The sequence below is a fragment of the Hevea brasiliensis genome, chromosome 5 (genome assembly GCF_030052815.1).
Source record: "Hevea brasiliensis isolate MT/VB/25A 57/8 chromosome 5, ASM3005281v1, whole genome shotgun sequence".
NCBI lineage: Eukaryota > Viridiplantae > Streptophyta > Magnoliopsida > Malpighiales > Euphorbiaceae > Hevea > Hevea brasiliensis.
The window spans coordinates 11,434,237-11,448,605 of record NC_079497.1 but is presented as its reverse complement, the minus strand read 5'-3'; the positions used below and the strand labels follow the sequence as shown (position 1 = coordinate 11,448,605).

Below are 14,369 nucleotides of genomic sequence, written 5' to 3'. Positions count from 1 at the left end.
CCAAGAAATCAGAGGAAAGGAAGAAGATTTAGAAGAAAGAGAGAGAGATTCAAAGAGAAAGAAGAAATTATAGAAGGAGGAGAATTTCCCTTGATGAAACCTACTCTGATACCAAACTATTATGGCAGAGCCGTAACCTATAGGGAAGAAGAAGAAGGAGAAGAAGAGGAAGGAAGAGTGGAGACAGAAGAAGATAGAAAGAATTAGAGTAGGAAGAAGAATTCTGTTATTCTAATCAATTAATGATGGTGCATGTTCAGTATTTATGTATTTATACATCTTATGTGCCACTCATTCTCTGTTACAACCAATTCAACTAACGGCTCATCATACGTGTCTACATCACAACATTAGCATGGAAACAAGGAAAGGGAAGAAGAAGAAGGAGAAGAAGAGGAGGGAAGTGTGGAAATAGAAGAAGAGAAAAAAATTAGAGTAGGAAGAAGAATTTTGTTATTCTATTCAATTAATGATTGTATATGCTCAGTATCTATGTATTTATACATCTTATGTGCCACTCATTTTCTGTTACAACCAATTCAACCAACTACTTATCATAGTGTCTACATCATAATAATAAGATATTATAATATTTATTAGATATAATGATATGACGTTACTATTAAGTTTAACAATTGATTTTGACAGTAAGATAAAATTAATTCGGGTGTTAAAGGTTGAAGTAAAATTGTTAGGAAAAAAAAAAGGATAGAGTAGAATTATAAAAATTATCAAAGGTTGAAGTTTTTTTGGTAATTTCCCCATATAATAAACTTAAAATATCTTCAAAAATTATATATTTTTTATAATTAAATTTATGGAAAAAGGTAATTTTATATTTTATAAAGTTTGATATTTTTTGTCTGAAATTCTAATAAAAAGTTATCCAACTTTGGAATTTAGTTTCCAATTCTTTAACAGAAGACTATTTAAATTCTAATAATAATATGTTATACAGTTTTGGATTGAATTTCCATTAGTTAACAAAAGCCAACCACAAGAATTGAATACCATAGTGTATTTGTTAAAATAATAATAAAAAAAAATCAACTAATTATTATAACGTGGTAAATGATGTATTAACTTTATCATTTTTTTATTATATTGACATATTAGTTCATTTGCTTAATTTTTATCTAATTTATCATTAATTATAATAAAAATAATTAAAATATGCTTATTTTTATTTTTAATATGAAGCAATTAAATTTTAGGATTTTTGTATTATTAACAAAATAATATCTTGATTTAAATTTTTTATTCAATTAGCAAATAAATTTTATTTTTAAATAATATATATATGATTGAATAAAAAAAAAGAATACAAAAAATAATTATACATTCTTAAATAATTTTATTTTTTATTTTACATATTTTTACAAAAATATATGACTGTACTTTTTAATAAAAAATTATTAATTTAACTTACCAAGAGAACTCCTTTCACGGCGACATTTTTTTTAACAAATATTATTTTTATAAATAATTTTAAATCAACGTTAAATTTGTAAATAATTTTTGTTTTTACATTTTTTTTAATAATTAATCCAACGTACTCAACATAAATAATAGTAAATAGTAATTTTGAATTGATTCAAAATATTTAGACCAAGTGCTGACACTTCAAGTATCAATCAAATAAAGTTTGACATTGAGTCCGTACTCAAAATTCTACTAGCGTACAAAATTTAAAGATTCTTGTCCTACTCTCCTCAAAAATTAGAATTGAAAGACAGCCAACCAGCAAGACAAAGCCTTCAATCAAAGGGGTGGATTTGGAAGATTAATTAGGAGGACAAATCAGAAAATCCTTAAAATTCAGTCTCTCCACTCTCTCTCGAGAGGAAACTTTCTCTTGTTTTGTCTTTGGTTCTAAAACTTTGGGTCTCCTCTTCTGCCGATGTTCGCGACTATCCCCTGCTTTCTTCGGGCAAGGGGCGACTCCCTCGTCCATGCTCGATGGTGGGTTTTCTTCCTCGCCGCCTACTGGGTGGTGGTGTAAATACTGGGTTTTTGGCTTGATTTTGGGTTACACTTAGTGCTTTTATCGGAGAGGAAGATCATTGGGAAACTTGCTCTTTAATCAACCTTGTGGTTCTTGCTGCATGTGGGTACCGGTGGGGTTTCGATGGTTGTGCTTTGTGTTGCTCTACTTTATGGGCTCTAATGGTTGGGTATAGTATCTCTGGAGACTTTTCTTCTGCTTGTTGTAAGCAACTGATCCCTTAAAAACTAAAGGATTGGGATGTCAAGAGCTCTTCCATGCCACCTCTTGGAGCAGTGGAATTTGGTTCCTAAGTTGTTTGTGACGAAGCAACTAAGACACTCAACTTGTTGGGGTTTTCTATTTTATTATGGCCTCTCTAAGCTTTGGTCGGTCTAAAACCTATCGTACAGAAGTCATCCTCCCTGATTTGATATGGCGTATATAGACAGCGGCTAGGGTTTTTCCTCAGTTTGTGCCAGGTGTGGTTAGGGCTGAACAGAATGGTTCAAATTGAAAAATCGAATTGAATCGAATTAATTTGATTTAATTGGTTTGATTTTAAAATTAAATCGATTCGGTTTGATTTTAATTTATAAAAATTTCGATTATTTCGATTCGATTTTAAGAGAAAAAAATTGATTAAATCAAATCAAATCGAATATCGATTTATATAGTCAAATCGAATCAAATTGATTTTTGAATTAATTTATTTTTATAAAAAATTTATGAATTATATTTAATTATATATATATTAATTATTTAATTTCATTGATTAATGATTATTAAGTTCAAACCAAAGTTAAAATTAGATCAAATAACTTGAAAATCAAGTCTAAATTAAAAAATCAATTAAAAATTAAATCGATCGATTTAAATCGAACCTAACCCAAATAAAGCGATTCAATTCGATTTTTCATCAATTTCGATTCGATTCGATTTTTAAAATTGACGATTCAATTTTTATAATTTAATTCGATTTAAACCGATTTTTATAATTTAATTCGATTTAAACCGATTGCTCATCCTAGGTGTGGTGAAGCGAGTCGTCCTTTTGGGCCACATCCTAATAGCTGGTTTAATTGTGCAAGGCCATAAGTCCTTCCTATAAGGCATGGAAGACTATAAATTTTTCAAGAAACCTGACCCCGTATTTGGATCTGAGCAATAGATTCCTTCGTCTCTTTTATATTGGCCCTCTCTGCACTTTAATTTTTTTTTTCAAAGCCCTTTCTGTACTTTAATTATGGTTTTTAATGATAATCTATGCCTTCCTTTTCGATAAAAAAAGAAAAAAAAAGTCTTAAATCAGAGTTATATTCCAAAACAACAGTGAGATGAACAAATCATAGATTCAATTTCGAATACCACATTAAATGGATCAGAACCTCAAGCTCAGACCTAAAAAATGTTCAAAGCCAGTGCATAAAATAAGAAAATATTGACGTCATGCGGACAAGGCTTCAAACTTAACAGCACGCAGCAAATAACATCAAATAAACTAGAAACATAATGTCATAACGAGATGGTTCTCAATGCTATGGATCATTTATCAACACAATCTCCACAAGCATCGACTTATTATAGAGACAATACCACACATGCACACAGAAAGCAGTTTTCATAAACCATAACTATATTAAGGTTCTAACGCTGTTGGTGCAAAAATCTGCAGTCCTCGTCTAGACACCAACCATGCTGCTGATCCAGCACCTTCTTAGACTCTGGCCAAACTGAAGATGTAACGATACAAGGGTACTTTCATTTTTCACAGAATATCCAGCTGCTCCATCATGAAAGCCAGGCAGCATCACCACATTAAGCTCACTTCAACACTGACATTTCATGATTCCCTTCAACCAAAAACAATCAATAAAATATAAATCATAAATATTATAAAGATGTTCTGATGTGACTAAATTCAAAATATAACGAGATGTAGCATGAATTGTGTTTAGGGATGAACCTCGATTAGTAATGTGACAAATCTTTCCAGTATCAATAGGCACCGAGTGAGACATCTCGCGTGCCGCGCTTGCTGGTGCAGGCTTTCTCACCCCATTCTCCTGCACCAGCAATGGGGTAGAATTGGCTGATTGCTATTCAGATTCATCATAGACTTCTTCATCAGAAAGCTCATCAAAATCTCTCATATCAAGCTGGTAACGAAGAATCCCACCAATCCCACCAAATCCTCTGCAAAACTGGGATCCTTCTTGTGATTTATTGGTAACAAACTCAAGAGTGCAACCAAACCTCTTGTACTCGTTAGCAAACCACTCAAGCAGTGGCATCTTTTCTTGAACTTCCAATTCAGCAGAACTGGATGAATCCCTAAAGTTGTTCTGGTTCGCCTCCTGCTCCTTGTTCAAATGCTTTATGACAATCTCACCAGTGGTGCTGTTTTTCAACTCATACCTACTAATATCCAAATTTTCCCACACAATGAGAGTCTCAACAGCACCCATGTCTAGAGCTTTCAGCGTGTCATCCACACCAAAGACATACTTCCCAGTATCCTGGCTAATCTCCTCAAAGTACTTGCCAATTAAGCGTTTTTCCTGTATAAACTTCACATTGGATAGAATTTCTGATGATAGTTCAATTGCCTGATTAAAACCATTTTCACCCCCATATGAAACATCAACCACATTCAGAATTTTAGCCTGAAGTCGAGGATCAAACATATCAGACTGACTCAGCTCAGTCTTGAAGTCAGCAGATCCAGCAAGAATTAATCCTGAAACATTAGGCTGGCTGGTAGCAGGATTAATATAAAATTGGGTGGCAAGTTCAGCTGTCTTCCTCACATAGTTGTGGCGCTTCTCCATTCGAAGTCGAGCAAATCGAAGAGCTGATTGCCCTCCTCTCCCATGTTTCTTTGGCAGGTCAACAGAAAATTTATGCAGCACCTCTCGGGTGTTACCGCTTAGTGTCCCAAAAAGGGTTCCATTTCCATCCATGACAATAAAGCCAAACTTGTCATCAGATTCCAAAAGCTCATTTAGAGCTTCTGTATGAAACTTGTTGTCACACAGGTAAAGAGATGCATTTATGGGCCTAAAAGGCTCAAAGTCAATTGTAACCTTCTTTTCCTTTCCGTCTTCAGTAACAATTGTTCCAGTGTAAAGCACAAGCCCATTTGGAGGAACCTTGTTGTAAAGTTTGAGCCTTTGCTGAGCAGAAGTAATTGCACCTAACACGGACTGACGATTGACCCTGCTTTTAATGTTTGAAGCAGTTCCAAACTCATCACCAAGCATCTTAGTAACACGGGATACCTGATCACGAGGCGGCATGATGAGAGAAATCATGCTTGTGCCATTGCCTCGAGCAGCTTCAAGTGCTTTTATAAGCTTTTTAATCTTCCATATCTCAATGTTTTTATCAGTCTCATGGCCATCTGCCATTTTTTTCTGACTTACAGAGCAGCAAGGAGTTTACCTGCAAAAATAGTATATCCAACCATCAAATGATATGCATTGGAAAGTTCTGCATTACATACAACAATCTTAACTTTGAGAAAGGATTTGATATCACTGCATCAAGAATCAACTAAATAGCTACATAAAATCTTGAATTTATTAGGTAAAACAAATCACAAGATGTGGACTGAGTGAAGCTTCTGCAAACATACAATGTTCCACCATGAATCACAAAGCCTTTTTAGCATGATTTAATGGGCTTTATTTATTCCTGCATAGTTTAAACATGATGGTTTTGTTATTAGAAACCCATGATACTTCACCTAAAAAATAATCCCCAACACTTATGAAGTCAGAAAATTCTCAAGGTTGAAATTTTTTTCTAGTACATCTGTATTAAAATTTTGAATTGAAGGGTAGTGGTGAGGGTTAGATACCGTTAAGTAGGAAATTTGGGCTGACTTGCGCTTGGACCAACCATAGCTAAAAGGTTTAAAACTAACCAATTAGCTAGTTGGCATTGCATTATATACCATTTACACTTTGTGCTTTATTAGATGTGGATTCTTAACAATCTAGAAACTAGGAAACAAATAGAGACTGAACCTGATTATTAGGGCTTATGCTACTTAAAGCTTAGACAAAGTGCACAAAAGCATGGGTATTTTTACCCTAAGAAGCTGTATCCCAGCGTTCGAGTCTCCTTATTTTGTGGGCTTTGGGAAGGGTAATTTATGGAGTCCTTAACCTTCCTTCAGCGAAGATTTAGAAGAAAAAGAAAAGGTCATACCAAAAGATAAAGATTATACAGAACCAGTGAATATACCATCAAAACCAACTACTTTCCTGGAATGGGAAAGGCAGCGGGATTAAACTAAGCAATTTGATATCACAACAGAAGAGAGAAGGCACAAAAAGATTGAATTATATAAATTGATGTAATAATAGACGGACTTCAAACGAATGACTTAGACATGATTCTATTTTAATTTATTTTAATTCAAGTTTTATTTGCAAATGAATTCTTGATTTATGGATGCCATTGAGAACTTATTTGTGGTGGATCTTAAATTATACAACTAAATATTTTAAATCCATATTCATTTCCTTATTTGATGTGGACTTAAAATTATTATTTTTCATGAACATAACCACAGATAATAACTATCAAATTCAAATCCCTCCATCAAAACTTTAATAATTTAATATCATCAAAGTAATTGAAAAGCTTAAATTCGAATTAATCATAACTCAAACTTCACAGAAAAATCTGAAATTTTTCTGTGAATACATAAAGAATTTCAAACACCATACAGATATGAATTCCTAACAACAGTTTAGATTCGTGTCAACTCCAATCTCAATCATGTTTTGCAAGTCATAACCAATCATACCTTCACAATAACTGCTAATCAAGAAATCAAAATTCCCTCCAAAGTAATTATAAAGCAGAAACAGAGAGAAAGAGATCCCAGAAAGAAAGCTCCTAAATATGTGTGACAGATAGTATTATAATAACAATTACCCAAAAAAAGAACAAAAAACACAGAGTCAGGCATAGAAATACGATATAATAATCATCATCAAAGAATAAAATACTAGTATTTTAATAAAGAAAAGAGAGAGAGATACTGGACCTGACGGAGCGTGCGGTGGCTGAGCCTGATCGCCTCCCAGGAAAGAAGAAGAGGTTGTAATTTGTTGTACCCAAATCACATATACCACAAAGACCCTCAGCTTCCGTTTTATATGGCGCTACCGGTAACCCTAACCAGGGAATACTAACCATGATCAAATTGATAACCTGAGCTGAGTCGGTTTCGATTTGGATACAACCCATTTTTATTGGGCCTTAAGCCCTAACTTTTTGGGACTCGAAATTAAATAGTAATAGTACCCGAATTAGAAAACCCGGAACCGAGAGCACCTGTGTTATCAGCTTGAGAAAGAACGAGGCTGCGGAGCATCTGAGAGTACATTGAAAAGTCAGGGAAAAAAAAAATGGCGTGGAGAGGCCAACTTTCTCGGAATCTTAAGGAGCTTCGGATTCTTTTGTGCCAATCTTCGCCTTCAAGTTCATCGGCTAGGTATTAACAATGCCTAATTGCTTACAGTTTAATTTTTCCTCTTTCAGTCATTTGATTGTATTTTTTCGGATTATTATTATTATTATTATTATCAGAGCATTCGTCGAGAAAAATTACAAGGATCTCAAGACTCTGAACCCTAAACTCCCGATCCTGATCCGTGAGGCTAGTGGAATCGAGCCTCAGTTATGGGCTAGATATGGTATGTGAAGCTCCACACTATGCTTGCTTCTTTCATTGTTTGCTTTCCATTCACCATTATGATTATTACCTCAAATAACTAATAAATTGTCACCTCTCTTTGGAATCTCTTATTGCATTTTCTTCCATTTGATTATTAAGGTAGCTCTCTTCCTGCCAACGCATGTAAAATCGAATTTCTCGTTTTGTTTTGGGTTTTTAGCTGCCAATTTATCTAACATTCCTTTGCCATAATGCGTTGATGCTACGTGGGGAAGACATTTAGAAGAAGTGAATTTGGGTTTGGGTTCTGTACAAATTTGTTTTTACAGTCAAGAGCATAGAGGAGCAACGTAATTTCCAATTCATGGATGCAAGCTTATCAAAGTTTGTGTGTGTGAGAGTGCTAGAGAGAGCACTTAGTTAGAAAGTTTAAACACAATTTGGTGTACTAAGTTAAAGGGTTTGTGAGTGATTGTGTGATTAGAGATTGTTTTCTTTTAATAGTGGATTGATTTGTGGAGTAAGCAAATTGCCAAACCACTTAAACTTAGTGTTCTAATTATTTAATTGCGAGTATATTTTAACTGCAAGACCTTTTATAATCGAATTGGGTGGAGTCAGGTGCACGCCAAAATGCCTGCCTCATCGCCTTCCCTATGTCTACCTCATGGTTTTAAATAATGGTTGTTATGTACCGTAATGGCTGATATTTATAGGTTTTTTAGCCTATCATTACTGTGACACCTGTTATTAAAGGGGAAAAAAAATATACTATAATGGCCATAATGGCCTTTACATAAGGACAATGGCCGTTATTTACTGTTAAGCAACAGTAACATTACAAGAAACAGTAACGTTACGCCACTTTTTCGGTCCAGATGGGGCAACAACTATTTCTCATGCTTTGTTTCTAGTTTGGGGAGTATTAAGCTGTTGCATTTCACTTTCTTTGTCAACTTTCCATATAAAATTTTCTATCTTTCTACAAATCTTTCACTTCTTGTCTCTTGAGCTAAGATCATCAACTAGTGAGTTCAAATCATCAAATATTTTTCTAGCTCTACGCATCCATATCTCGAGGGTGAGTTCTTTATTTTTATTTTTATTTTTAGTGTTTTTTTGATTATTTGTTGAAGACAAACTAGTGAGTTCAAATCATCAAATAGTAGCTCTACGCATCCATATCTCGAGGGTGAGTTCTTTGTTTTTATTTTTATTTTTATTTTTATTTTTAGTGTTTTTTTGCTTATTTGTTGAAGACAATTATACTTGATGCTAGGTTTTTTTGTTAAATTTATAGTATGAAGTATTAGTTTGCTTGATCTATGGATCTTTTTTTTTTTTGGCTAATTTTGAACTATTTTCGAAATTAATTTTAGTAAAGTACGTAAATAATTAGAATATAACATCGAATAAACTTTTAGACTTCATTGATGTTTGATAAGCATAAGGTTAAGCATAAGGTTAGTTTTTTACTATCTACATAGTTATTTTAATTTTGAATTGATTAATGCTATTGATGTCTAAGAATGATGGATTTAATTTTAATATTTTTATTTGATATATTTATATTTGTTATTTAGCTGTGTTTATTAGTTTTATTTAATGAACTTCACAAATTTTTCAAAAAAAAAATTGTGTAGCGATAGGCTTGTTTTCATTATCTGTGACCACGATTTAAATCCATAGGCTAACTAGAAGGTGAGAGTTGTAATCAGAGTATCTTCAAGAGTTGTTTCTTTAATAATATCCCCTTCAAGGTTGGAATGTCTCCCTTGAATAGGATGAAGCTATAATTTGGTTTTTCAAGCGTTTATTCTCTTAAAGCAAATGAGTTGTTTTATCCATTTTATTTTTTGCTTCCAACCAAGTAGGAAATCTTCTGTTTTGGCCTGTCAGTGTCCTGGACATGAGATTGTTATCTGCTGATTACTTATTTCTTTGTCATCCCCATTCATCCCTTTACCCCATACAGGAAAAGCAATGTGGTAAAACATGCAAAATCACACCCACAAACTCCAACCCAAAAATGCACTTGGGCAAAATTTTACCCCCTTATTTTCTCAACGTAATCTTACCTCTTCTATGTTAATATTTCATCCTACATTAGGCGTGAACTGTCAGTGCCCCTTTATGCCAAACACAATTTGAGAAGGGGTGAAATAATGTATGTTATCATGCAACACTTCACCTTGAGCACCATGTCTAATAAACCCTTATAGGGAAAATCTTCAAAGGACTGTTGGTAATCACACATCCTCTGTTGATGATAAAAATATTGTTCCTGTTTCCCCCAACTCCTGGAGAGGAAGATTATCTTACTCGCATTTGATAAGCTAGCATGATAATGGTAGTTGTTTGATTGATGATAACTTAACAGGGATGTATTTAAAACTTTGCGCTTGAATTCTTGTGCCATGGTGAATTTTCATTTTCACTGTCAATATATTCGTGCATTTTAGGACAGCAATACCTTAATTTGTGCTTTAATAAACATCTTTGTCATCATTTTATTAGTATGCTTATGTTTGTAATATCATCATTAAATCTTTGGGCTCCATGTAGATATGGGTGTTGAGAGGTGCGTTCGATTAGAAGGTTTGTCTGAGGCGCAGATCTTTAAGGCCCTTGAAGACCTTGCAAAAGTTGGGGCATCGCTCAAAGCTTGATATCAATGCTGTTCAACTGTATGGAATGAAATAAATTGGTACTCTGGGAAGATATTCCTATGACATATTTCCTGAGTTTTGCTATGTTTGCTTTGACAGATGCTCACCATTATCATTTATTTTGATCACAGCCAACATTATCATGTTTCTTTTTCTGTGGCCAGTGCTACCTTCCAACCCATTTAATAAAGTTGCTTGTGTGCAGTAGGAAGAAAAACTTAATATAGACCCTATTTGATATGGAAAGCCATATATATCTTCCACAGAAAAAAAAAAAAAAAAAAAAAAAAAAAAAAAAAAAACCCAAGAAGAGGTTCCAAGTTTGCATTCCAGTCATCTACTATAAAAATGTATGGAGGAGAGGCAAGTCATCAACAAAAAAATGTATGAAGCAATCCAGTTGTCAACTAAATTTGCTTTCTTCAACATGAACAAAGGTACAATCTAACAAAAGGGAAGCAAACCCTTGAAAGGCAAAATGAGGGAACTGGTCTCCTATTGAACAGTTTAGGAATCAACTGAATGGGCTTATAAAGCCTGGACAGAATCTGAATCGACGAAGGTAGCATTACCACTTCAAGGATACCCAATTGTTCTTACCACAATTGAAGTACCAACGGAAAAACTATACTTTTTTCAAGAAATATCGAGATAGAATTTCAAGAAATCAATAAGGGAGGATGGGATTGGAGACACCAAACGGATGGAGATGGTAAACCTGCTGAACCAAGGGGGATTGAGACAAAGAAGAGAGGAAAATTTTACGTAGATTTAGTTTATTATGGAATCAAGACACAAATATATAAATCTCTTTTATTTAATATTTCAGTCTTATTATACACTTTGAATCTTAAATTCAACATGGACTAAATTTAAACAAAAATTTTCAAGAAAATATCCATAGTTTAGGCGCGCGGCAGTGGAGATTGTGGATATGGCGTCAAGTGGAGCCTCCTAATAAGACTCAGGTAGCTGTTACTAGAATTATCTCCAAACTTGCCCGTCGCCACCTATTCAGAAGCCACTGGGTTGCAAAAGACGTGAAGCTGATGGTTTGGCTTGGATAAGCTAGGGCAAGAGAACTAATAACATATATTCAATGGTCTCGTTAAATTCAGCGCACACTCTACAGATTGAATAAAGGAGAGGTCCTCTATTAAATAAATTGATTGTTGGAATGCTTTCAAGAGGAGCCTCCGAAGGAACACTTGAAGCTTCCTGGAATGTTCAATCATCATACGCTGTTCCAATGATAATGGGACAAAGATCTTGATCAATAAGCATGATGTTGGACAGAGATAGCAGCTTTTAGATTTCACACTAATGTAAGTGCTTTAACCAATGTACCAATGGGCTATAATCATTCTAGCATGTCAATGGGCTGTAATGATTCACTCTTCTAAGGTTGCAATGGCTCTTCATTTTAGTAAGGCCTAATGATTGAAAGGAGTCAAATTGTTTTTTATTTTTAAAATTTTATGTTATAACAAATACGCAAATCTAAGATACACATACAAATCGCACAATCACACAATATAGAAAAGAGAAGAAGAATAACACAGGAGTTAACGTGGTTCAACCGTAAGGTCTACGTCCACGGGCATGACAAGAGAAAAAAGTTCCACTATCGGCCCGTGCCTTCCGCTACCAATACAGATCTCATTTTTTATCCCAATCAGGTCGTAGCGCGAAACTTTCGGGTCGGATTGCAATTCGAGTCCATAAAAAAATATATCCAAAATTCAAGCCACAAAAATAATAATTCTTCCTCTTGGCTTGAATTTCCTCAATTATCAATAAAATAACCACAAAAACTGTCCTGCCATATGCCCTCATAAGGACATTACTGAGCACTACAAACACCAACTAAGTCTAGACAATGCCTAAACTTGCTAATTGGGACTCCCTTGGTCATCATATCTACTGGATTATTATGTATAGAGACTTTCTGCATAACTATAGTCCCCTGAGATACAATGTCCCGAATGAAGTGATATCTGACATCAATGTGCTTAGTTCGCTCACGGTACATTTGATTCTTTGTAAGGTGTATTGCACTCTGACTGTCACAAAACATTGTTGCCTTGTTCTGTGTCACGACCCAACCTATGGGCCGGACCGGCACTAGGACCTGAGCCAGCCTAAAGCCCCCGAGGCCCGTAGTAAGCCTTAACTATTCATTTACCCAACTCTAAGGCCCATTTGGGCCCAATATCAAGAAAACAAACGGACAGAGTCCGGCCATAAAATGGACTTTTCAACGGGGAGTTTTCGACTCACCCGACCTGTAAACATAATAAATACTCAATTGGGGAGCTTAGCTCACCCTCCACATACTCATATCCTCATAAAAATAAATGGGAGCTCAGCTCCCTCATCCAATCCATCAAACATGCATATCATTATACGTTTACAGGTCCAACATGATAATAATATTACAGACCATAATCAAATAAATACTTCTAACACATGCGGAAATTCTAGGAGTAAATAAAATTACACAAATATCGATAAACAACCTGCGAAGGAGAAAAGCAGGTTAACCAAAATAAAATCCTCCTGTAGCATGAAAAAATATTAAACAGGAGTGAGCGTTCGACTCAGAGAGTAAAATATCAATTTTAACCATAATCTCTATAACTATCTAAAACTAATGCACCCTGTAGAGTGAAATGCAACATCAACAACATTTTCACATTATAACATCAAAAAGGTAATTTGGAGCACTCACGCACCCTGTAGCATCAATCATAACATATGGGAGCTGATCCCCTATACAGCTCTCTTAAATCCAACATGGTGCCAGCGAAGAACTCAAGCCGGACTTTCGCTTAATAAACCAAATCGAGGGTCCCAGCGAAGAACTCAAGCCGTGACTACCCGTCCTATCCATAGTCCACACCACATCACACGCACGCCAACGCACGCACCCTGCTCTAAATTACCACAACAACATCCATGGCACTTTAACAGTTATTAATGCAACATAAATCGTGCCTAGAGTTACTACATAAATATATGCACATAAGTGATGCATGGGCATGCTTGAACATATAATAATAGTGAAATTACAATTAAAATTAATATTTTACTCACAGACTTGACGACAATCACTGTGGCGGCTGGGTGGAGGAAGAAGGCTGTCCCGGCTCACCTGACAATTTTATTACAATCATTTAATAAATTTGACTCAATACAAACAAAGAAAAAGACCAATACGTCCTAAGTCGTGCCGAAAATCCGGCAGAGTCTCCCCTATACCTAGGACCTACCCAACCTGCAAAATGGCTCAAAACACACTTCTATATTTACAATCCATATATCCATAGCTCAATCATATCACACAGCCCCTCCTGGGCCCATCAAATCAATCATACATCACAGTATGTAATATTTCAATTTAATCCTTATAATTGACTATTTTTGCAAAAACTGCCCAAATAAACTCTAAAAATTCTAAAACTTTGCCCCGCGGTCCTTAGCAATATTACTAAGCTATTGCAAAAAGAATCATAATTTTCTAAGCTACCACGAATATTTTATGGATTTTTAATCCTATTTAAGCACTAAAAAATTACGAAAAAGTAAGGTTCGGGTTTACCTTCGCCAATTCCGACTTCGGGAACACGCTCGGGACGTTTGAAAATGGGGGGCTAGCCAAAACCTCGGTGCAATTCGGAGACTTTTCCAGAATCTGTCCGTTCGCAGAATTTCGCACCGGCCAATCGTCGAATTTCCGCGAAATCGAGGATACCTACACGAAGCCCATAACACGGGGGTTAGTACATAAATTTTTCAGAATTTTCTAAGCTCATTAAATGCTTGGAAAAATACTGCGAAGTTCCGTGGGACCCACCGAAAAACGGTGTCGGAAAAATTTGAAAATTATGTCGCCGCGAAGCTCTCGATGAGTGGAGCGTGCTGGTACCCTCGGTTTTCTCGTGGGATTCACGGTTTTCGAGAAATCTAGCCCAAAAGTCGAAATGGGCTAAAAACTTCCCGAGCAAAAATTGGACAAACC

General features: G+C 35.1%; 2 protein-coding genes across 2 annotated transcripts; one reads left to right on the top strand and one right to left on the bottom strand.

Moving 5' to 3' along the window:
* Positions 1-3,446: 3,446 nt before the first annotated feature.
* On the bottom strand, positions 3,447-7,193 carry LOC110664473 (eukaryotic peptide chain release factor subunit 1-3). Its single transcript, XM_021824185.2, has 3 exons — positions 7,047-7,193; positions 3,951-5,428; positions 3,447-3,837 (listed from the first exon to the last, which is right to left on the bottom strand). The coding sequence occupies exon 2, from the start codon at positions 5,392-5,394 to the stop codon at positions 4,084-4,086; it is 1,311 nt and encodes a 436-aa protein (XP_021679877.1). The 5' UTR covers positions 5,395-5,428; positions 7,047-7,193; the 3' UTR covers positions 3,447-3,837; positions 3,951-4,083.
* A 133-nt stretch (positions 7,194-7,326) lies between these two features.
* Positions 7,327-10,491, top strand: LOC110664474 (NADH dehydrogenase [ubiquinone] 1 alpha subcomplex subunit 2). The gene is made up of 3 exons (XM_021824186.2): positions 7,327-7,496; positions 7,592-7,698; positions 10,245-10,491. The coding sequence occupies exons 1-3, from the start codon at positions 7,411-7,413 to the stop codon at positions 10,346-10,348; spliced, it is 297 nt and encodes a 98-aa protein (XP_021679878.2). The 5' UTR covers positions 7,327-7,410; the 3' UTR covers positions 10,349-10,491.
* The last annotated feature ends 3,878 nt before the right edge of the window (positions 10,492-14,369 follow it).

Excerpts from the sequence above, each read along its gene's own strand:
- LOC110664473 (XM_021824185.2), bottom strand. The coding sequence starts at position 5,394 with ATGGCAGATGGCCATGAGACTGATAAAAACATTGAGATATGGAAGATT.
- LOC110664474 (XM_021824186.2), top strand. The coding sequence starts at position 7,411 with ATGGCGTGGAGAGGCCAACTTTCTCGGAATCTTAAGGAGCTTCGGATT. Across the intron at positions 7,497-7,591 it reads CCTTCAAGTTCATCGGCTAG|AGCATTCGTCGAGAAAAATT; the intron begins GTATTAACAATG and ends TATTATTATCAG. Across the intron at positions 7,699-10,244 it reads TCAGTTATGGGCTAGATATG|ATATGGGTGTTGAGAGGTGC; the intron begins GTATGTGAAGCT and ends GGCTCCATGTAG.